General features: G+C 42.8%; 1 protein-coding gene across 4 annotated transcripts in view; it reads right to left on the bottom strand.

Annotated features, from left to right (window-relative positions):
• The window catches only part of cep290 (centrosomal protein 290), a 123,420-nt gene that overhangs the window by 512 nt on the left and 101,238 nt on the right, over nt 1-21,670 (bottom strand). For 3 of the 4 annotated variants that reach the window (XM_060928419.1, XM_060928421.1, XM_060928420.1), the window contains exons 40-51: nt 20,550-20,695; nt 20,288-20,446; nt 18,060-18,183; nt 16,553-16,690; nt 13,590-13,676; nt 13,052-13,216; nt 12,844-12,960; nt 6,756-6,928; nt 5,048-5,189; nt 4,902-4,960; nt 4,643-4,737; nt 229-287 (exon numbers count right to left, since the gene is read on the bottom strand). In XM_060928419.1, coding sequence (XP_060784402.1) covers nt 229-287; nt 4,643-4,737; nt 4,902-4,960; nt 5,048-5,189; nt 6,756-6,928; nt 12,844-12,960; nt 13,052-13,216; nt 13,590-13,676; nt 16,553-16,690; nt 18,060-18,183; nt 20,288-20,446; nt 20,550-20,695 — 1,464 coding nt within the window. Of the gene's footprint in view, nt 1-228; nt 288-4,642; nt 4,738-4,901; nt 4,961-5,047; nt 5,190-6,755; nt 6,929-12,833; nt 12,961-13,051; nt 13,217-13,589; nt 13,677-16,552; nt 16,691-18,059; nt 18,184-20,287; nt 20,447-20,549; nt 20,696-21,670 lie in introns of those variants that run through there. The other variant, XM_060928422.1, reaches the window with a different exon arrangement.

Raw genomic sequence — 21,670 nt, 5'->3', positions numbered from 1 at the left:
TGAAATTGATTGGAAGATTTGAAAATGGAGATAAAATCAGGGCCGTGATCTTAGTTACTGATGATGCGTAATACTTCTTTAACAAGCTGTAAATATCTCGTTCCAAAAGAATGAAGAAATTAATTGAATGAATGCAGTTATGAAGAGGTTCTGCGCCACTAAGTGCAACACTTCTGGTCCTCAAATACTCCTGGAGAGATTTTTTTTTTTTTTTTAAGATGGAAATACCTGCAGTTGGCTCTTCTCCGCGCTCGCAGCCTTGATTTGGGCCTGAAGTTCTTTGTATCCTAGACAGAGATCAAAGAGGAACATTAGGAACATATCTTCTATTTTATTCAGCAACATTTGGAATTGAATAAATGTACACGCTTTATTATTATTATTATAGGTAATCGTATGGGGCTGAGTACAATTAAGGATTAATTTCACGAGTGATTTTTGAAAATTTTTCAAAACTTTGAAATCACGAATGAAATTGATCCTTAATTTTACTCGGCCCCATGGGCGCCGCTGGGGGAGAAAGGTTAGAACAATTCTAGGGGCCCAGCACTGCCATGGGGCCCTTTAAGGGGCTGATAATATGCTTTTAATGATTTTAATAAGACTTTTGAAATAACAACAATGCAATATTCCATCTGGTAAAATGAGCTAATTGAACAAGGTTGTCTATTTCTTGAGTTCTTCAACATATTGTCATTTAACCCTCCCCCTTTTGCGAAATGGTACGGTCCAGTTCTGGTAGAAGCGCGATGCGTTAAATCTGTGTGCTGATCAGTGCAACGCTACTTGCTGCTGTGTCGCGGTGCAGCAGCCAGCCAGCCAGCAGTGGAGTGCGTACAGTCTATGATCGCTAAATATGAAGAGTGGCTGTCAAAAACGTAAAGAAAGGCAGCTGAAAGCTGAGAGGGACCGGAGAGGCAGGCAACTGGTTACTCAGTTTTTCCCAAAGAAAGGTAGCTATCGCTCACATGTGTGTTCAAAATATTAGCGAATGGTAAATGAACAGTATGAACGTGGTTGGATTAGCCTATCAAGAGAACACTTTTACAGTTTGTACAGTGACGTTTTTTCCATTTTAATAACTGAACTGACTTGTGTGATAAGATGAAATATTACGTTATGCTGGTGCTAATAACTAGTGCTAATAACCAGTTTCATAACTAATGGGGTGCCCTAAATATGCAGAGATTCAGCCTCAGGGGGACCTCCGCCCTACCAAACCACTGAACCCCCCTTTGGAGAAGGAGGTAAGCAGCAATACAACCCATAAATGCTTTAGGATTGCTGCTTTTGTTGAAAAGTTGGGACAAAGTACAAATTGTAAATAAAAACGGAATGCAATAATTTACAAATCTCAAAAACTGATATTGTATTCACAATAGAACATAGACAACATATCTCATGTCGAAAGTGAGACATTTTGAAATTTCATGCCAAATATTGGCTCATTTGAAATTTCATGACAGCAACACATCTCAAAAAAGTTGGGACAGGGGCAACAAGAGGCTGGAAAAGTTAAAGGTACAAAAAAGGAACAGCTGGAGGACCAAATTGCAACTCATTAGGTCAATTGGCAATAGGTCATTAACATGACTGGGTATAAAAAGAGCATCTTGGAGTGGCAGCGGCTCTCAGAAGTAAAGATGGGAAGAGGATCACCAATCCCCCTAATTCTGCACCGACAAATAGTGGAGCAATATCAGAAAGGAGTTCGACAGTGTAAAATTGCAAAGAGTTTGAACATATCATCATCTACAGTGCATAATATCATCAAAAGATTCAGAGAATCTGGAAGAATCTCTGTGCGTAAGGGTCAAGGCCGGAAAACCATACTGGGTGCCCGTGATCTTCGGGCCCTTAGACGGCACTGCATCACATACAGGCATGCTTCTGTATTGGAAATCACAAAATGGGCTCAGGAATATTTCCAGAGAACATTATCTGTGAACACAATTCACCGTGCCATCCGCCGTTGCCAGCTAAAACTCTATAGTTCAAAGAAGAAGCCGTATCTAAACATGATCCAGAAGCGCAGACGTCTTCTCTGGGCCAAGGCTCATTTAAAATGGACTGTGGCAAAGTGGAAAACTGTTCTGTGGTCAGACGAATCAAAATTTGAAGTTCTTTATGGAAATCAGGGACGTCGTGTCATTCGGACTAAAGAGGAGAAGGACGACCCAAGTTGTTATCAGCGCTCAGTTCAGAAGCCTGCATCTCTGATGGTATGGGGTTGCATTAGTGCGTGTGGCATGGGCAGCTTACACATCTGGAAAGACACCATCAATGCTGAAAGGTATATCCAGGTTCTAGAGCAACATACGGTCCCATCCAGATGACGTCTCTTTCAGGGAAGACCTTATATTTTCCAACATGACAATGCCAAACCGCATACTGCATCAATTACAGCATCATGGCTGCGTAGAAGAAGGGTCCGGGTACTGAACTGGCCAGCCTGCAGTCCAGATCTTTCACCCATAGAAAACATTTGGCCAACTTTTTTGAGATGTGTTGTTGTCATGAAATTTAAAATCACCTAATTTTTCTCTTTAAATTATGCATTTTCTCAGTTTAAACATTTGATATGTCATCTATGTTCTATTCTATTCTGAAACTTCCATATCATTGCATTCCGTTTTTATTTACTATTTGTACTTTGTCCCAACTTTTTTGGAATCGGGGTTGTAATATATCTGGCCAAATTCATACTTCGGAAGCCATTCAAGTTGACAACATTTGTCATTGACACTTTTTCTGAACCAATCAGGGCGCGAGACTATCTTGCACGTTTGAATCAGTTTCTAAAGCATTCCTTGTTTTCGCAAATCTCTCGCTTTTCCCTCGAGGACTTTTCGTGATTCTTGAAAAGTAACATCTTTCAGGATTGATCCCGCATATTTCTCTGGTCTCAGATGCCGATCCAATGCTGCCTGCGTTAAGTTAATAGTTTTCCCCATTTTCTTTCCTCACTTCTGCATAAACCTGCGATCGTACCTTGTCTAACTCGCAGCGTTCATACGCCACTAGAGTGTCGTTTATTTGTCTTTCTGCGGCCCGTTTCTTAAACACGGAAAGCCAAAAATTCGGGGTTTTTTTTGGTTATTTAAATTTTCGCTTGCAGCTTTCAATTGGCTTATCATTTCTTCATCAAATATAGCGAAACGCGGCATTGCTGAGTCAGCAGAGTCGGCCATTTTGTTGACAAAATTTGCTAATTTTTGTAACCGTAACCAAGCAACGAACTAGCCAATAGCATTTCAGAAATTGAGTAACTAAATTGAGTGGGGTGATGATACATTTTAATAATAAAATGGTATAATATGAAACGTGTACTTTTCAGTTAAATATTTTTTCAACATTTTTTGTTGTTGTTGTTGCAGTTTAATATATTCATACAAAACTTCAACATTGTCATATCCAGTGCATCCAATCAGTTAATAATACTTAAATAAGTCACGACATCACAACATCGACGATATTTCAGAAAAGCATATTGTGACAATTTATCATATTTGATCATATCATCCAGCCTATGAGCCTTCAGCCAATAGTGATGCCTGACATAACTCGCTTTTTCCTTGGAAACAAGCATTTTGAGGTCCAAAGACGACAACTGGGGGCGGCACGGTGGTGTAGTGGTTAGCGCTGTCGCCTCACAGCAAGAAGGTCCTGGGTTCGAGCCCCGTGGCCGGCGAGGGCCTTTCTGTGCGGAGTTTGCATGTTCTCCCCGTGTCCGCGTGGGTTTCCTCCGGGTGCTCCGGTTTCCCCCACAGTCCAAAGACATGCAGCTTAGGTTAACTGGTGACTCTAAATTGAGCGTAGGTGTGAATGTGAGTGTGAATGGTTGTCTGTGTCTATGTGTCAGCCCTGTGATGACCTGGCGACTTGTCCAGGGTGTACCCCGCCTTTCACCCGTAGTCAGCTGGGATAGGCTCCAGCTCGCCTGCGACCCTGTAGAACAGGATAAAGCGGCTACAGATAATGAGATGAGATGAGAAGACAACAACTGGTGACATTTTTTTTCTTTTTTTTAAATTTATCATTAGCTCATCCGGCCGCCAGGTGATGAGTTTATGCCATCGTGTGCTGTCCGTCCAGCGTCGTCCACATTTCACAAAAATCGCTTCTTCTGTCTCAGTTCTTCACTGATTTTTATTCTTTCTGGCAGGAAGGTCGGTCTGCCTGGGGTGCATATAGCTTCTACACAAATTTGCATAATTGCAATTAATAATGAAGATATGGAGTAATCAATCAATCCCTAACGAGCAGTTTCCACACACATCGCTTCTTCTCCCTCAATTCTTCACCCATTTTGATTCTTTCTGGCATGAAGGCGGGATACCTAGGGTGCATAAAACTTCTACTCAGATTTGCTTCATTACAATTATTAATGAAGTTATGGACTAATTAAGCCTTAATGAGCAGTCCAACAAAAAGATCAATTCCTCGCTGTTTTGGATTCTTTCTGGGAAATAGGTCGGTATTCCTAGGGTGGATATCGCTTCTATATATAGCTTGCAACATTTATTGCACAAGGAAGGTGGCCCACTTTAGATCGCTCCTTCTGGACTAGACGGGGCCCGAGTGAGCCACGCCGTCATTGACGGTCTCATTAAAACTTCCCACCTTTTGCAATCAATATTACCTGGCCCATCCATACGGGTTCCAAACTGCTCCTCATATTTCTGGATCCGCTCAAGAAGATGAAGTTTCTCCTTCTCCAGCTGGTGGTTTGCTAACCTGAATAATGAATGTCATCGTTAGTGACTTCAACAGGCATTTGAACTGTACGTTTATTGACGTCTACTTTAACTTTACGGTTAGCTCGTCTCATTAGAAGGTCGGGAGTTTAAATCCCAGCATTGCCTCATTTAAAGTGAATGGATAAATGCAGATGTAGATACCTAACAGACTTAAACTCCTTAGGAAGCCCATCACTGGGAATATTTTTCAGAAGATCCACCTACAAAAAAAAAAAAAACATTGACCGATCAATATGTGCAAATACGAATCCACCCATGAGCTCATGATAACGTTTATTTGAACACACTTGCTCCTTCAGCTGTGCGATGGTTTCCCGTGTTGTCTGCTCTTTCTCACGGAATTCCGTCAGCTGCAGTTTGAGCTCGGACAGACTTGCGTTCTTCGTCGAGAGTTCATTCTCGAGCGCTTTCATTTTATTTTCAAACAACCTGCAAGAAAGTGTTTCAGATGATCGAGCCCCTTAACTGATAACTGATCAGATGTAACTGAATATAATGGTCTGAAACAATGTGTGTATTTGTCTTCGTTGCTATTATTTTTCGTAATTTGATTCAAAAAGTAAACTTTCATGTATTCCATACTCATGACACACAAAGTGAAATATTTCAGGCCTGTTTTTTGTTTTCATTTTGATGATTATGGCTTACGGCTCATGAAACTCAGAAATCCAGTATCTCAAATTATTAGAATAATTTGAGATCAACCAAAAAAGGATTTACAATACGGAAATGTCCAACTTCTGAAAAGTATGTTCATTTATACACTCAATACTTGGTTGGGGCTCCTTTACCACGAATTACTGCATCAGTAGGGCGTGGCATGGAGGCGATCAGCCTGTGGCACTGCTGAGGCGTTACTGAAGCCCAGGATGCTTTGATCGTGGCCTTCAGCTCGTCTGTATTTTTGGGCCGGGTGTTTCTCATCTTCCTCTTGACAAATCGCCCATAGATTCTCTCTGGGGTTCAGGTCAGGTGAGTTGGCTGGCCAATCAAACACAGTAATATCATGATCAGAAAACCATTTGGTAGTAGTTTTGGCACTGTGGGCAAGTGCTACGTCCTGCTGGAAAAGGAAATCGGCATCTCCATAAAGCTTGTCAGCAGATGGAAGCATGAAATGTTCTAAAATCTCGAGCAGATGCTGTGTTGACTTTGGATTTGATAAACCCCGGTAGACCAACCCCAGCAGATGACATGGCACCCCAAATCATCACGGACTGCGGAAACTTCACACTGGACTTCAAACCCCTTGGATTCTGTGCCTCTGCACTCTTCCTCCAGACTCTTGGACCTTGATTTCCAAATGAAATGCAAAATTTACTTTCATCTGAAAAGAGGACTTTGGACCACTGAGCAACAGTCCAGTTCTTTCTCTCCTTAGTCCAGGTAAGACGCTCCTGATGATGTCTCTGGTTCAGAAGTGGCTTGATATTAGGGATGCGACAGTTGTAGCCCTTTTTCTGAAGACGTTTGTGCATGGTGGCTCTTGATGCACTGACACCAGTCTCAGTCCACTCCTTGTGAAGCTCTCCCAAGTTCTTGAATCAACTTTTCTCGACAATCCTCTCAAGGCTGCAGTCATCCCTGTTGCTTGTGCACCTTTTCCAGCCAGCCTTTTCAGCAATGACCTATTGTAGCTTACCCTCCTTGTGGAGGATGTCGATCATCATCTTCTGGACAACTAAGTCAGCAGTCTTCCCCATGATTGTGGTTGTGTGTCCTGAACTAGACCGAGAGATACATTTTTTTTTTTTTTTTTAATTCTGTTTTACTCAAACTCGAAATGAAATACTCTAATATCCTGAGATATGTTCGATCGACAAATGCTTGAAACATTTGTTTATGTGTAATGAGTTTAGAATATATTCAGTTTTCACTTTCTTAAACAACTGACGGAAAATATTGAACTTTTTCACAATATTGTAATTGTTTGAGATGCACTAGTATTGTTAATTATTTATGGATTATAAAAACCCCTTCTAGCTGCTTTTGTACCTCGTCACAACTTTGGATTTACAGGTCTTGCTATCTGCTCCATCCATGGATGGACCCTTCGACTGAGCCAGTAGGAGCTTCTGGTTGGTCTCTTCGAGCTCGCGCTTCAGCTTTTCATTTCTTACCTCCAGAGTGCTCTTGTCTACTCGCAGCTTCTCTGCAGCCTCCGATTCCTGTATTGGAACATTTAACCCTTTGTTAATCTTTGGTAAAATCTTACTTAATACAACCAAGAGGCTTGAATTAAACTTCAGTACTTGTCTGTATGTAAATGCGTGGTGGTCTGGGAAAGCACATTGGATGTGGCTGAATTCTGACAAACAGCCAGAATCAAAAAGGCGCAAAACAAAACTTGAAGCCGTCCATACAGAATATTTCAACAACATGCAGGAGAAATATTTTTATTTCCTTGATAATCTTCCCTCGGCTGTTTTTCAAGATCCGCTCTGCAGAACCTCAAGGGCGTGGTGCTGGAGCTGATCCAGCTCCTTCTATCAGCCTAACAAATAACCCAACACGCTTAAACGAAACATTTCTCCAACTTCTGGACCTTTTGGTTTGACTTCACCCAGGTAGGAGGAGCTAGATCTGGCCTGACTCCACCCCATGGGCTTTTTGTTCTGCAGAGATCATACGGATGTTAAGGAGTCTATTAAATCTTGTTCACAGTAGCGACAAACAAACCGTTCATTACCTCCACCAAGGAGGTTATATTTTTCGGTTTGTTCGTCTGCTTTAAGCAGGATTGCGCAAAACCTACCAACCTGGTTTCCATGGAACTTGGTGGAAAGATGGAGCACGGAGCAAAGAAGAATCTATTAAATTTTAGGGTGGATCTGAGTCATGAGACGGATCCTTGTATTTGGTTTCTCTTTCGCAAACGATGTGAGATACGGCATTTGGCCTTGGTGGAGGTCTGCGCTCTCTGAGTGCCCTTCTAGTTTTCTGTGTACATCTGCAACAAAGCCACGATATCGGCGATAGAGCCAAGCAACACTTCCTGCGGCTCAGCATGGTGCAAAAATGTAAGAAAACCATCCATATCGGTTGTATTCAGTCATGTGACTTTTGCTTGGGAGTTTACTTCCGGTCAATGAAGTGGTGGTCAAGCAAACCAATTTGGCCGCCGTTATGTCAAGAGCTAGTGAAACCGGCTCTCGACTGTTTTTGAGGCCAAGATGCCTTCAGAAAGTTGCTCTTTGCGATTGGATAGATCTTTACACGTTAACAAAGAAGGAAAATTGTCCATCCATTGAGTTCCCCGACGTCTCAAACTACCTGGTGCTGCTGGTTGACATCGTTCTATACGGACACACAGATGAAAACCTGGAAGAGCATGGAGGCGTACGACGTTTTATACATGGCTGGGTTAAAGATCTGCACATCAGGACACGACAAGATAAATCCTGTATTATTTTTTGCCCGGGTAAGTAGGACTTTCTGGGCTTTTTGTACACGTCTTCACGATGATTGCTAGGACGCTAAACAAACCACAGCCGCTTGATTCTCAATCCTCCCTGCTCTTCTCTTCCAGGTAAAATCATTCACAAAGATCAAGAGAAACCCCTTTAAAGACCTGGGGATTGGTAAAACAGGGTGGAGAAGTGATCACGGCTCACTCTAACTGCATGGCTGGGGAAGCAGTTTCGTGCTGTTAACTCATGAGCGCTGCTTTAGCGTTTCCATGGATCGTCTCGATTATCTTCTCTCTCTAGTTCAGTGTAGGAGCCCAATCATCAGCATCATTATCCTTGTAAAGCTTGCTAGGACATCCTGATCAATAAAGTGAAAACATACGTGTGAGTTTACAATATGGCGCCCACGATCAAACAAACAGTAAACAAAGACACATCTGAGGACTCAAGCGTCTCCTGAACTTCAGAACGACACAAAATGGTGCAAAAAGTGATTTTGGTTTGTGAATTCAACCGAAATAAATCAGAAGAATTGACAAACTTTTCACGACGCGATCACTGCAAACTCGAGCGTTCTTTGACTCGGCTCCTTTTGAGGTTCAAGAGCCTCCTTTCTCGTCGCCTTCTGGTAAAATCCTTTATCGTTCCACGCGGAACCCGGCAGGAACTTTTATCAGTTTCATGGTTTGTTCAATTCGAGCAGCGCAAAATAACGTAGGGCATTTTAATGACGAGCAAAGCGCCCCGGCGATCGCAACGCTTTGTGAACAGTGAGCTCAACTGACCACCACTTCATGTCTTGCATGTCTAATGAGGTGGTGGATGCAACACCGCTATAACCTTGGTTTCATCTTATGTGTATGGAGACGTTATCAAGTTGAGAAGGAAGCAGCAGAGATCTTTGGTGCCACTGGTGAGTGTACGTAGCTAGTACACAGTCAGCTTGCAGAAGATGAGCACTTAACATGTAAATTAAATAAATTTTTCCAAAAAGTATCCAAAATTATCGAGTGGACTGTCGGCTATACATTTACAGTTTCTCATAAGAACTGTGCGGGAACAAAAGATGAATGCTGGACCCACAAGCATAGGGTGACCAGATTTCCCGAGTCTAAAACCGGGACACTTTGCGCGTGACCGTGATACTCGTGCACGCACACGCGTTTTGATGTAAACATGCGCCGGCTCAAACAGGTGCTTTTATCATTTTGTCGAAGCTCACTTTTATCAACATTTCAGAGAATAATCAAGTATTTTCTTGTTATCTACATGCACTTCTATCACATTTCAGTTAAAGTAAGAAAATCAGACAGCAGATGTGATGATAGGGAATAGGCCAATAGCCTACATTTCAACTGATTTATTTCACCTTTGTGAAAACGCCAAGAAAATGCATTGCTTGCATATTAACGTCAACATTTTATGCGATTAACTTTTTTTTAAACAATAGGCTATGCATTGTAACAGGAATGAGCGCATGAGCCTAATCGTTGTCACCTCCGAACCTTTACCCAAAATGCCTCTGTTTAATCTTAACCAGTGTCGGCTATTAACTATTTTGAAAACGTGAACCCTGAGTTGACAACAGCATCAAACACGTCAAAACAATCTGTGATACAGATTAAAGACAGATGAAACACAACAAAAAATGTTTCAGAAACAGCCTCCCGCCCTAAAGAAGATGCCATTTTATTGCATATATTTACATGATGAGTGAATTTGCTTCAGTAGCGCTTTATTGCCCGAGAGCCTGCTGGGAAACTGCGAGCAAGTATCGTCGAAATCGGCCCGGGTAATGAGCAAGGCTTCGAGAGTAGGCACGGTCATGCGATTCCTCTCGTCAGTCCAGGTGTTGCTCAAGAGTGAAAATATTCGCTCAACTGGAGCATTGGTGCCAGGTAGGCACATAATAATAATAATAATGTTAAATTTATATAGCGCCTTTCAAAAAACCCAAGGATGCTTTACAATTATAAACAAAGGAAAATAAATAAATAAATAAATAAAAAGTCCACCAAGTAGGGGTCAGGATGTAATGCCCGTGGTGTAGCAGCCACAGTCCCACCAAAAGACGCACGAAAACAAGTCCCACATCTCCAGCACCGCCGCCGTCAGCAACATCACTCAACACCACGCCATGGATCCACACAGCGAGCAGAGAAGCTCCGCCACGCAGAGCACTGGTGTGTCCCAAACCGCCTGCACAGCCGCCGCGACACCACCGAGCAACATCGCTCGGAACATCACGCCAGGCGTTAAAGCGCAGAGCGCTGGACAACCACGATGTAAAATGAGCAACGAGCTCACTGCAGTCCACAGCTGGGAGCGCAGGCATCGCCCACGGCGAACCAAGGCCTGGAGGGAACCGACGCCCAAAACTGGGTCCGGAGCTACACCACCACCGGCGGACAAAACACTCAAACGAACATCAAACTACACAAACACACAGGAAAAAGAAATAAAATAAAGAAGCTCCGGTGAGAAGTGGCAGCCAGAACGCGCACGACGTACTCTCAACCGGAAACGGAAATGACGGCATATTGCAAACTGGCAAAGCTGGCTGACATTGCTGTAAGGAATCTCCCTACTCTCTTGAAGTACGCGAACATCTCCCCCCAGCGCTCATCCGTTCGGCATTGTCGCGCAGTAGTTGACAGCCGCTAGCTCAAAAAAACCGTTATAACGCGGCCTCTATATTGCAACACTGTACAAATAGATACAGTGGTGCTTGAAAGTTTGTGAACCCTTTAGAATTTTCTACATTTCTGCATAAATATGACCAAAAACATCATCAGATTTTCACACAAGTCCAAAAAGTAGATAAAGAGAACCCAGTTAAACAAATGAGACAAAAATATTATACTTGGTCATTTATTTATTGAGGAAAATGATCCAATATTACATATCTGTGAGTGGCAAAAGTATGTAAACCTCTTGGATTAGCAGTTAATTTGAAGGTGAAATTAGAGTCAGGTGTTTTCAATCAATAGGATGACAATCAGGTGTGAGTGGGCACCCTGTTTTATTTAAAGAACAGGGATCTATCGAAGTCTGATCTTCACAACACATGTTTGTGGAAGTGTATCATGGCACGAACAAAGGAGATTTCTGAGGACCTCAGGAAAAGCGTTGTTGATGCTCATCAGGCTGGAAAAAGTTACAAAACCATCTCTAAAGAGTTTGGACTCCACCAATCCACAGTCAGACAGATTGTGTACAAATGGAGGAAATTCAAGACCATTGTTACCCTCCCCAGGAGTGGTCGACCAACAAAGATCACTCCAAGAGCAAGGCGTGTAATAGTCGGTGAGGTCACAAAGGACCCCAGGGGAACTTCTAAGCAACTGAAGGCCTCTCTCCCATTGGCTAATGTTAATGTTCATGAGTCCACCATCAGGAGAACACTGAACAACAAATGGTGTGCATGGCAGGGTTGCAAGGAGAAAGCCACTGCTCTCCAAAAAGAACAATGCTGCTCATCTGCAGTTTGCTAAAGATCACGTGGACAAGCCAGAAGGCTGTTGGAAAAATGTTTTATGGATGGATGAGACTAAAATAGAACTTTTTGGTTTAAATGAGAAGCGTTATGTTTGGAGAAAGGAAAACACTGCATTCCAGCATAAGAACCTTATCCCATCTGTGAAACATGGTGGTGGTAGTATCATGGTTTGGGCCTGTTTTGCTGCATCTGGGCCAGGACGGCTTGCCATCATTGATGGAACAATGAATTCTGAATTATACCAGCGAATTCTAAAGGAAAATGTCAGGACATCTGTCCATGAACTGAATCTCAAGAGAAGGCAGCAAGACAACGACTCTAAACACACAAGTCTTTCTACCAAAGAATGGTTAAAGAAGAATAAAGTTAATGTTTTGGAATGGCCAAGTCAAAGTCCTGACCTTAATCCAATGGAAACGTTGTGGAAGGACCTGAAGCGAGCAGTTCATGTGAGGAAACCCGCCAACATCCCAGAGTTGAAGCTGTTCTGTACGCAGGAACGGGCTAAAATTCCTCCAAGCCGGTGTGCAGGACTGATCAACAGTTACCGCAAACGTTTAGTTGCAGTTATTGCTGCACAAGGGAGTCACACCAGATACTGAAAGCAAAGGTTCACATACTTTTGCCACTCACAGATATGCAATATTGGATCATTTTCCTCAATAAATAAATGACCAAGTATAATATTTTTGTCTCATTTGTTTAACTGGGTTCTCTTTATCTACTTTTAGGAATTGTGTGAAAATCTGATGATGTTTTAGGTCATATTCATGCAAAAATATAGAAAATTCTGAAGGGTTCACAAACTTTCAAGCACCACTGTACATTGTAAGGTTGACTGCGCACACACGCTCATTGATGCTGAATTGCGAGAAGCTTTACTGACATCTCGTTGGCTGTGTATGATCGCTGTAACTGGGACATTTCAGCGTCCCGACGGACCTTTGTCGGGACTGGGGACACGCTACTCAAAATCGGGACTGTCCCGGTCAAACCGGGACGTCTGGTCACGTTACACAAGCATCATCAAAATGTCTTCCATGATCCAGTCAGAATAAAGTCTTCCCTTTTATTTGCTGGATGGATATAAACGAGAACGATATTTCAGGTATTTTTCAGAACTAAACACGCTGCCATGTGAACCGTTTCCCAGACACACACAACCGTTAGAAACCTTTCTGATGTCCCGGCGCAGTCGCTCGTTCTCCATCACGATCTTCTCCATTCCTTTCACCTGTGACTCGAGTTTGGATGTCAGCCGATTCCTCTCCTTCAACCTGTCGGATTCAGCCTGAGCGAAACAAGACGAGTGTTGTGACTGATGAAAGAAATAAAAACACACACACTCTTCTGGTGTGGCCGGATCGACGCTGTATATACACCTTGAGTTTCTCGTGCTCGTGCTGCAGAGCGGTGAGCTTCTCTTGGATCGCCGTCCCTGAGCACTTCTTCAGAGTCTCGTTCTCTCGTTGCACTCGCTCCACCACCTTCTTCATCAGCCCGATGGTCTTCTCCAGCTCAGGGACGGTTTTTCCACTTCTTCCAGACTGTCGGGGGGGGGAACAAAACCAGACAGGAATGACTATATATGGCAGCTGTAACGTAAACAATATGTGAAATGATCTTGTTTTGTAGATGTTCCACAACATTAAAAGTAAAAAGTGGCATTCGGTGGCAAATATCTGTAATATAAGAGGAATAAAGCACGTCAGGGCATGCAGTTTTAGGAAGATAATCAACTTCGGGATGGTAATTGTCACTCTACGGTACGTCTTCACACCGATCTCTAACAGCGTGCCCCGTCATGTTTTATTCCATACTAATCACGACAAAGAAAAATAAGCAGCTCGATCAATACATTTATTTATCACAACTATTCATCTAAACGTATGAGAAATCCAAAAAAATCTAACGACCTACCGCACGCATGTTACTCAGCTTCTTTTCCACTTCTGCTTTCTCCTTTTTCAGAGCATCACACATTTCTTTGAGGTCAGACACCTGAGCCTGTTGATAAATCACAGCGTCTTCAATATTCCACATTTTATTTTTTACTCCTTTTCCCCTCTAATTATTCATACCCAATTCCTCCTTCCTATACCACCACACCATCCAGTCAAAGATGGCCACCAAAGCGTTTTTGAAAAAGCAACCACGTGACTAAACACACTCCTGAAGACAACATCAAGTTAAAATAAAATATAAAGAAATCCACGATTGGTGGGTCCAAGCACCACAATGCAGCAGCGTCTGCTGTATCGTCCATGCATCCGTACAATGCTCCGTTTCACGACGCTCCTCAAAATGGCAACACAACCTGAGATTTCTTTTGACAATATATACAGCATCATATTAACCATGTCGGAGGAGGTTGGGTTGTGAGCATCACTTCCTGTTGCTAGTTAGTGGTGCTGTGACGTTAATTGATAATGCTGTTTGATATGGAAAAACTTCCTTTGCGATTCAGCATCAGGAACATCTTGACCTCACGCTGAACGAATTTAAGGCGACTCTGATGAAGCTCCTGGGAGTATTTAAAAGTTTAACACCTTACAGAATGGCTGACTTCCTGTTGAGGTTCGTCTTACGAAGAGTTGGACGCCTACCAAATTTGGTGCGTGTAGATAAAACTGGATTTGAGCAACGTTCATAGTCTTAGTGCTTAGAAGCGAATGAAGCCATATATGATCCAGAAAAGATGGAAATGAGTATTTCTTCAGTAACGGAATTACATTCACAGCAAAATGTGATAACTTAAGTCTGAACGCAAAATCTTTTACGAGGAAAGAAAAGTCAGTAACGGAATTACGTCAGAAACAGTGTTGTAGTTGAGTCTCGAGTCCCCAGTGTTCAAGTCCGAGTCATTCAAAAAAAATTTCGTTTTTGTTTCAGCGCCATTAACATGAGTTTGTTCCTGAACATGGCGTATGAACAGGTGAATGTGCTTCTCTTTATCAGGGAGTGTGAAGTATTCTGTCAGAGACGGCTGGGAGACGGATGGAAGTGCAGAAGGTGTGTTTATTAATACAAGTGAAGACGGTAAACAATCCAGAACGGCAGGCGAAATCGTAAAACAGGCGATAGGTCGAGCGAGACACAAACAGGCCATCGTAGACTCGGCAGAATCAAAGACGAGAAACAGGAAATCAGGGATCAGGAAACCAAACAAGGAAATAAGGCTCGGTAATGTATCAGGAACGCAACTCAATACTTCGCAAAGTAAGTGTGTTTTCACAGTTTTTATATCGGCGTGCTGATCGCGCCTTAATCCTGTGCAGGTGCGAGTCATTTACAGAGCGCACGTGAGAGTCCGCTTGGCATGCGCGCTGTCCGGAGCGCGCCCGAGAGTCTATCTGATGCATGCACCGAAGCACATAGATCTACAAAATTAGTATAAAAATTAATGTAGATACAAATACCTTATGCCAAATTATTATGGCATGTTACCAAAAAAAAAAAAAATCCGAATCCTCGTCTCCAATTTATGAGTCCGAGTTCAAGTCAAGTCACAAGTCCTTAAAATAAGGGCACGAGTCAGACTCAAGTACTGCAAGCCTGGTCAGAAAAAAACTGAACTTTCATTTCTTAAAATTCAAACTAAGATTTCTCCGAAGTGACATTGCTATAATCGGGGTGATGATTTTTAAATATGGTTTTCAGTACATTCCGTCTTGGATTCCATACTTTAGCAATAACACTGAGCTGACAAGTTAAGGCAATATTAATCATTTCATAATGTTAGCCTCTGTTGAAGAATTGCCCAAATACATGTGTTATTTCCCAGCTGGGAGGTCCGTATGGTGAAATACCGTGACCGAGGTCTTGAAAGTACTGAGCGAGGCCCTCTGGGCCGAGGTCAGTATTCAAGGCCGAGGTCACGGTATTTCACCATACGGACCGACCTTAAGCTGGTAAATAATATATTTATTTTTTTCTTTACCAAATTCTAACAGAAAACGAGAGCGCCCGAAAGGGAAAACCGAGCCAAGCCGCCATTTTGAATCCTCATTCACGGCTGTAATGCAAATGGCTTCCTCCTCGGTATACAAGTGCACTTCCATGGCAGGAAAAAAAACTACATTTTGCCGCCTATGTAGTCCCCGATTTATACAAAATTGAGTCATTCAGGATTCAGCCATGTTTTTGCTCGGCGTTAGCAACAGTTAGAGGTTTTTAGCTTTCTCCTGAAATGTTTTCTTTTATTTCTTCTTCCTCAGGGTAGTAAAACTCGCTTTCACTGTGAACACTGTCGTCATCGCTATCCATGCTGTAAAATTAATGCTGTTCTCCTGAGAAATGCTGGCAGAAATTTAAGATTTTTGATAATCTTATAAATAAATCTTATAAAAAAGATAAATGTTGACAAAAATGGCTACTATGTTTGTTGTTGTGAACGAGCGAGTTGCCAGAGGTCCGTAACCGGGGTCCGTACCGTAGGATGCGGACCCACTCGCCAGCCAATCAGAGCGCAGGATTTGATGGAAACCGGACCGCGAAAAAAATAAAGTAACTTATTCTATCCACATTCAGTGAATATGAGCCATCGTGTGCTCTGATTGGCTACTCTACTCTACTACTAGGCTATCAGCTCATATACCCTGAGTAGAGAAAAACAAAATGGCGGAGCATGTTACTGAACCAACCGAGGAAGAAATAAAAACTCTACTCGAAAACAAAACACAACCCCCCCCCCCAAAAAAAAGAAAGTGTTTGATGGTAAGAGCGTATCTTTTTTTTAATTTTACCTGCCCTGTACTTTGAATGAAGAAGCTCTCTCGGGTTCCTGATACACTCAGAACGATTCTTTCTAAAACAAATGTTGCTGGTGAATCGCTGATGTTTCTGGGTAACGCAGCGAGTTAAGGGGACGATCTCAGCCGTACCTTTAGCCGAGGCAGGTCTTTGTTAGCCTGTTCTAGCTGAAAGCGCAGCTCCAGGTTCTCGCTGGAGAGTTTGAGGTTCTCTTTCTGTAGCTCGTGCTCCTTCTGTGTTGGAGTCCCTGCTGAGCCCCGGCCGGACGTCTGCGTACAGAATGACATCTCTGAACGCCATGAAATCAAATTATAGTGAACAGGTAACACTACACACACACACAAGAAAGCTAAAGAACAACAAGGGGGCCAAGTAGGGAAAAATGAACACAAGCAGGAAGCCTACGGAGGAAAGATGCCAACTGGGCTATCTTTAGGGTCAAGTACCTCGTCTGGCTTGTCCATTGTAGGAGCTTGTGATGCTAATAGTCCAAGCTCACAGTCAGCAATGGGAAGATCTTTGGTACTTAGCTTTGGGGGAAATTTCTCTCCAGGTCCATGCATCACTGCTTCTTCAGATGTTTCTCCATCCTCCAAAGCACTACGTTTTTGCTGCTCAGTCATACGAATGTGTGTTTCAGACTCGTGTAATTGTGAACCTTCTGTACAGCTCATGTGAAACTCAGGAGATCCTTCTGTCAGTGCTGATTCTCCATCTGTTTCCTTCTCACTTTTTACCACGTGTTGTTCCTCATGTTCTTCACAGAGGAACTGAGTCCTGTCTCGCTTTTCTTGTTCCGTCTGTGAATTTACAGACATCGTTTTTCTGATTTCTACCTCCTCTTCATGAAGCTCGTCCTTTCCTTGTCTTGGTTCTACTGAATCTTGTCTTTTGGGCAGCGTTTCCTCTTCAGGCCCGTTTCCTAAATCTAGATTTTGACCAAGCATCGACAGAGCTTCCATTTCTTCATGTCCACCTTCTTCATATCCTTTATTCGTTTCAGTTTGAGGTCCAGTCATGATCTCTTTGTGATCTCCATCATGAAGATGGTCTTTGCTTAATGAGGAAGGCAGAGTTTTTTCATCTTCGCTGTCATTTGTGACCTCAAAGGTCATACGGTGATGGGCTTTAGGAGAGAAACGGAAGCGTGCAGAAGAAACCCTGCTTTTATCCTTGTAAGCAAATGGAAGGAAATTAAAATGGTGATGAAAAACAGAAAAAAACCCCAAAACCCTCCAGTTCACGCCAATAGTTTTGTTACAGTAGTGCATCCCATTGTTATCAAAGTTATACCAGTGTTAGAGTTCTTCTGACTGGTCGCTTGAATTAAAAATGGTTTTAAAGTGAAAAAAGAGAAAACTCAGTGGATTGAACTGAGCATGTATAAATAATGAGCTTACTATTAATATAGCTGGATTATGTTCATAAAGAAATCTGCGTTAAGGGAGTCTGTGGCTCCGAAATGCAAAATTTGAGAACCCCTGCTCCAGACAAAGGGAAGAACTTCATTAGTGATTCATTACTCACCTTGTATTAAGAAAGAGTCAAAAGTGACAGATGAAGCTTTAAGACTATTTTACAGGTGCCATTACTTATGTGGGGGTCATCGTGGTGAAGAAACAAGGAACGGATCCTTACCGATGGCCTGGATTGAGGTTCTTTAGACAGCTGGCTTTCCAGAGAGTGAAGTCTCTCCTCCAGGTAGCGGTTCCTGATGTTCATGTCCTCCATCGCAGCGTCCCGAGGTAAAGCCTGCTGCTGCCTGAACCGCAGATGATCAAAATAAATTCTTAAGACACATATAGAGGCGTAGTGAGGAACAGAAACATCCAAATAAAATAATCGATCGTAAATATATAACGTATATTATTATCCATTAGGGGTGTGCATTGGCACAGCCCTCACGATTCAATTCGATTACGATTCGGAGGGTAACGATTCGATTCAATCCGATTCGACGATGCATTGTGATGCGTTAAAATTTTACTGAAAGCAAGGCAAATTTTTCAGTAGTCATGAGGCAATACAAGCAGTCAGATACTGAACAACATTTTATTGGCTGTTGTGTGTATCACTCCTGTTTTAAACAAAAATAAAATTGAATGTTATAGAGTTTCAAATATGAAAAAGAAAACAAATTACAGCTTTTTAGTGCTTTGAATGAGACCAGATCTTTCTTTTTTACACACGGGTCTTGTCTACTTTCCCATCAACCTCGTAGAATCCAAAATGTGCCCAGATGTCAGCTTTCCAAGCTTTGGGTGCGTTAATAATAACCTGTCTCTCGCAGTCCTCTTCCTCCGCCATCTTGCTAAGCTAGTGCTCTCTCGACTGGCGTGCAGCTACAGACTGCGCATGTCTGTGATGTTGCTCCGGAAATGCCCACGGAAGTTTTTTTTTTAATACGCTGAATCGATCTGGCATGTTGCCGAATCGATGCTGAATCGTCCATGCCCCGCATTGCGATGCATTGCCGAATCGATTATTGTCGACACCACTATCCATATGGATAATATCCATACAGGACACTTTTCGATGGAATAAAAACGTGTTCTATTCCCTTCTAGCATGTTCCATTCATTTGGTTTGATAGCATGCGATATTGTTAGCGTATCGCTTATCCGACGTGTATTACGTCACTCTACCCGATGGAGAATGAGCGTTGAATATGGTTTACGATACTGCATGGCTGTCAAGACAACATGACGTCACACGTCGGAGCTGATGCGAATATACAATGAGGGCGTTTTCTGTTGCGTGTGCGCACAACCATTTCTTTGCTTGCCGGGAAAGAAAAAGACATGTTGAAAGGTTCCCAAAACTTCATTAGATATTCTTGATGCATATTTACAAAAGAAAAAAACAAACCAACGGACATCGAAAAACTGGAAGAGAGTGTGTATGCCAGTGGCGAACCGTTACTGGGACTTGAGCTCAGCCAAAACTTAGCCAGACACCAAAAAGGATTTTGTAAGGGATTAGCGTCAGGCTGCCAGGTTGCTCTGTTGTGTGTAGCTGTCGATGTTGATTTTAAAAGTAACTCGGTAAATTCCACAGGGAAATGAATAGTGAGAAATACTGTAGTGAGCGTGCAGCGTGGAAGAAGAGTCTGGAGACAGAAATCTTAGTTTCTCAGTCGTTAGCCTGTGCTACTTGCTCTCAACACTACTAGCACTGGCTTGACTGCTTTATTAGCATTCGCTAACGCTACTGATGAACGCTACACCGGCTGGAAGGTGACTTCACTGCTGCGCTGACGGCGCCGACTCGCGGTTAAGCTCGTGTTGGGGTTCGAGAAGGCCGAGGGCGATAAGTTTTTGGTCCCTCCCACTATAAATCAAAATCTGATTGGTTAATTCATCCGTCACTTCCTACATAAACATACACCGCCATGGCCTTCTGTCCCGGCAATGAAGTCCTAACCAATGAGTGAGCAGCTCTAAACTCTTCTCAGCCTAGAGACGACAAACAAACAAACAAATCTCATTGGATAACTCGATTTTAATGTTTTCAGGACAGTAACCCTTTCATTTCTGAAGCACGTTTGATAGAAAATTAGACCGAATTAGAAGAAAATTCTAATGAAATTATAAAAGAATGAAAAAAATTAAATATAACGTTTGAAATGGTGATATGTTTGGGATTCTCTGAACACCTAGAAGGCCCTGACGGTTCTCCTCTGGCGTACAAATAATAATAATGGCTTTTTTTCATGGTCTATCAGATATATTCCATTCAGCTACTCGTCTTCGACTCATTCAGCATCATGCTCGCTGAATGGAGTATATCTGATATACCGCTCAACTCCAACCAGTATTATTTAAATCAATCAATGGCTTCCTGTTAGTTCAGAAACTCAGCCGTACTTGACGATCTCGATCTCTTGCTCCAGCTCACAGTTCCTCTTCTTCAGCTGCTCGATCTCTTTGTCAGCCTCGAGGGTCGCCCGTGTGCCCACCACCTGATCCGCTGTCACCCCTCGACTCTTCAGCTTCCTCTGCAGGATCAGTTTCTCTTGCTCCAGCCTGCACAGGACCAAGCGAACACTATATTTAGCGGCTGTTAAATCGATCCTCGCGTGATTACACCTTCGTGTTATCAGTTAAAACGTGGCGTGGTGTCCATGACCTTCCGTAGAGCTCCTTCAGGGTGGCCAGTTGTTTGGAGAGGGACTCCGTCTCTTTATCCTTGTCTTTTAAAAGATTACGCAGTTTCTCCATCCTCGCCTGCCACTTCTTACCTTCTTCCCACCTCACCAGTTCTTCTTTATTAGACTGCATAGACAAAAAAAAAAAACCTTCTGGAACATTCTCATCCCATCTCATCTCATTATCTCTAGCAGCTTTATCCTTCTACAGGGTCGCAGGCGAGCTGGAGCCTATCCCAGCTGACTACGGGTGAAAGGCGGGGTACACCCTGGACAAGTCGCCAGGTCATCACATTCACACTCACATTCACACCTACGGTCAATTTAGAGTCACCAGTTAACCTAACCTGCATGTCTTTGGACTGTGGGGGAAACCGGAGCACCCGGAGGAAACCCACGCGGACACGGGGAGAACATGCAAACTCCGCACAGAAAGGCCCTCGCCGGCCACGGGGCTCGAACCCGGACCTTCTTGCTGTGAGGCGACAGCGCTAACCACTACACCACCGTGCTGCCCATAAATAGAATTTTGATAAAATATTTGCCTTCAGTTCTCCTTTAACACATTCGCTCTCATACGTTCATGTTTCTATAGTAACAGGTTGATTTTGATAATGTTTATTGTTATGTCAGGATTTATGAATATGGGATGAGTAGAACGAAATGTCTTTTTATTATACTCCCGCTCCGAAGGAGGGGTGTATACTGGTTTACCTCTATCCATCTGTCCGTCCATATCTCCATCCATCCGAAACACCCTTTTTCTCATCAACCACAAATCATAGCTAGTTGGCACTTGGTACCAAACTTCAGCTTGGGGTTCTGTGCCGTGTGTACCGTTTTCAGGTCTGTCACACATCGACTTCCTGTTTACCGACTGAATGTATTCACGAAATATATAACGTAGATTTACAAAATTTTCGTAACACTTTTCTCAGCAACTACAAATCACACCTGCTTGATATTTGGTACTGAGCTTCAGCTTGGGGTTCTATACCATATATACCGTTTTCAGGTCTGTCCCAGATCGACTTCCTGTTTATCGACTGAACATATAGCGTGGATTTTGACGCTATTTCAAGAAGTAAAATGCTATTTCAGA

This window comes from Neoarius graeffei, chromosome 8 (genome assembly GCF_027579695.1).
Source record: "Neoarius graeffei isolate fNeoGra1 chromosome 8, fNeoGra1.pri, whole genome shotgun sequence".
NCBI classification, from domain to species: domain Eukaryota; kingdom Metazoa; phylum Chordata; class Actinopteri; order Siluriformes; family Ariidae; genus Neoarius; species Neoarius graeffei.
The sequence above is the reverse complement of the archived record's forward strand: the minus strand, read 5'-3'. Positions and strand labels throughout refer to the sequence as shown.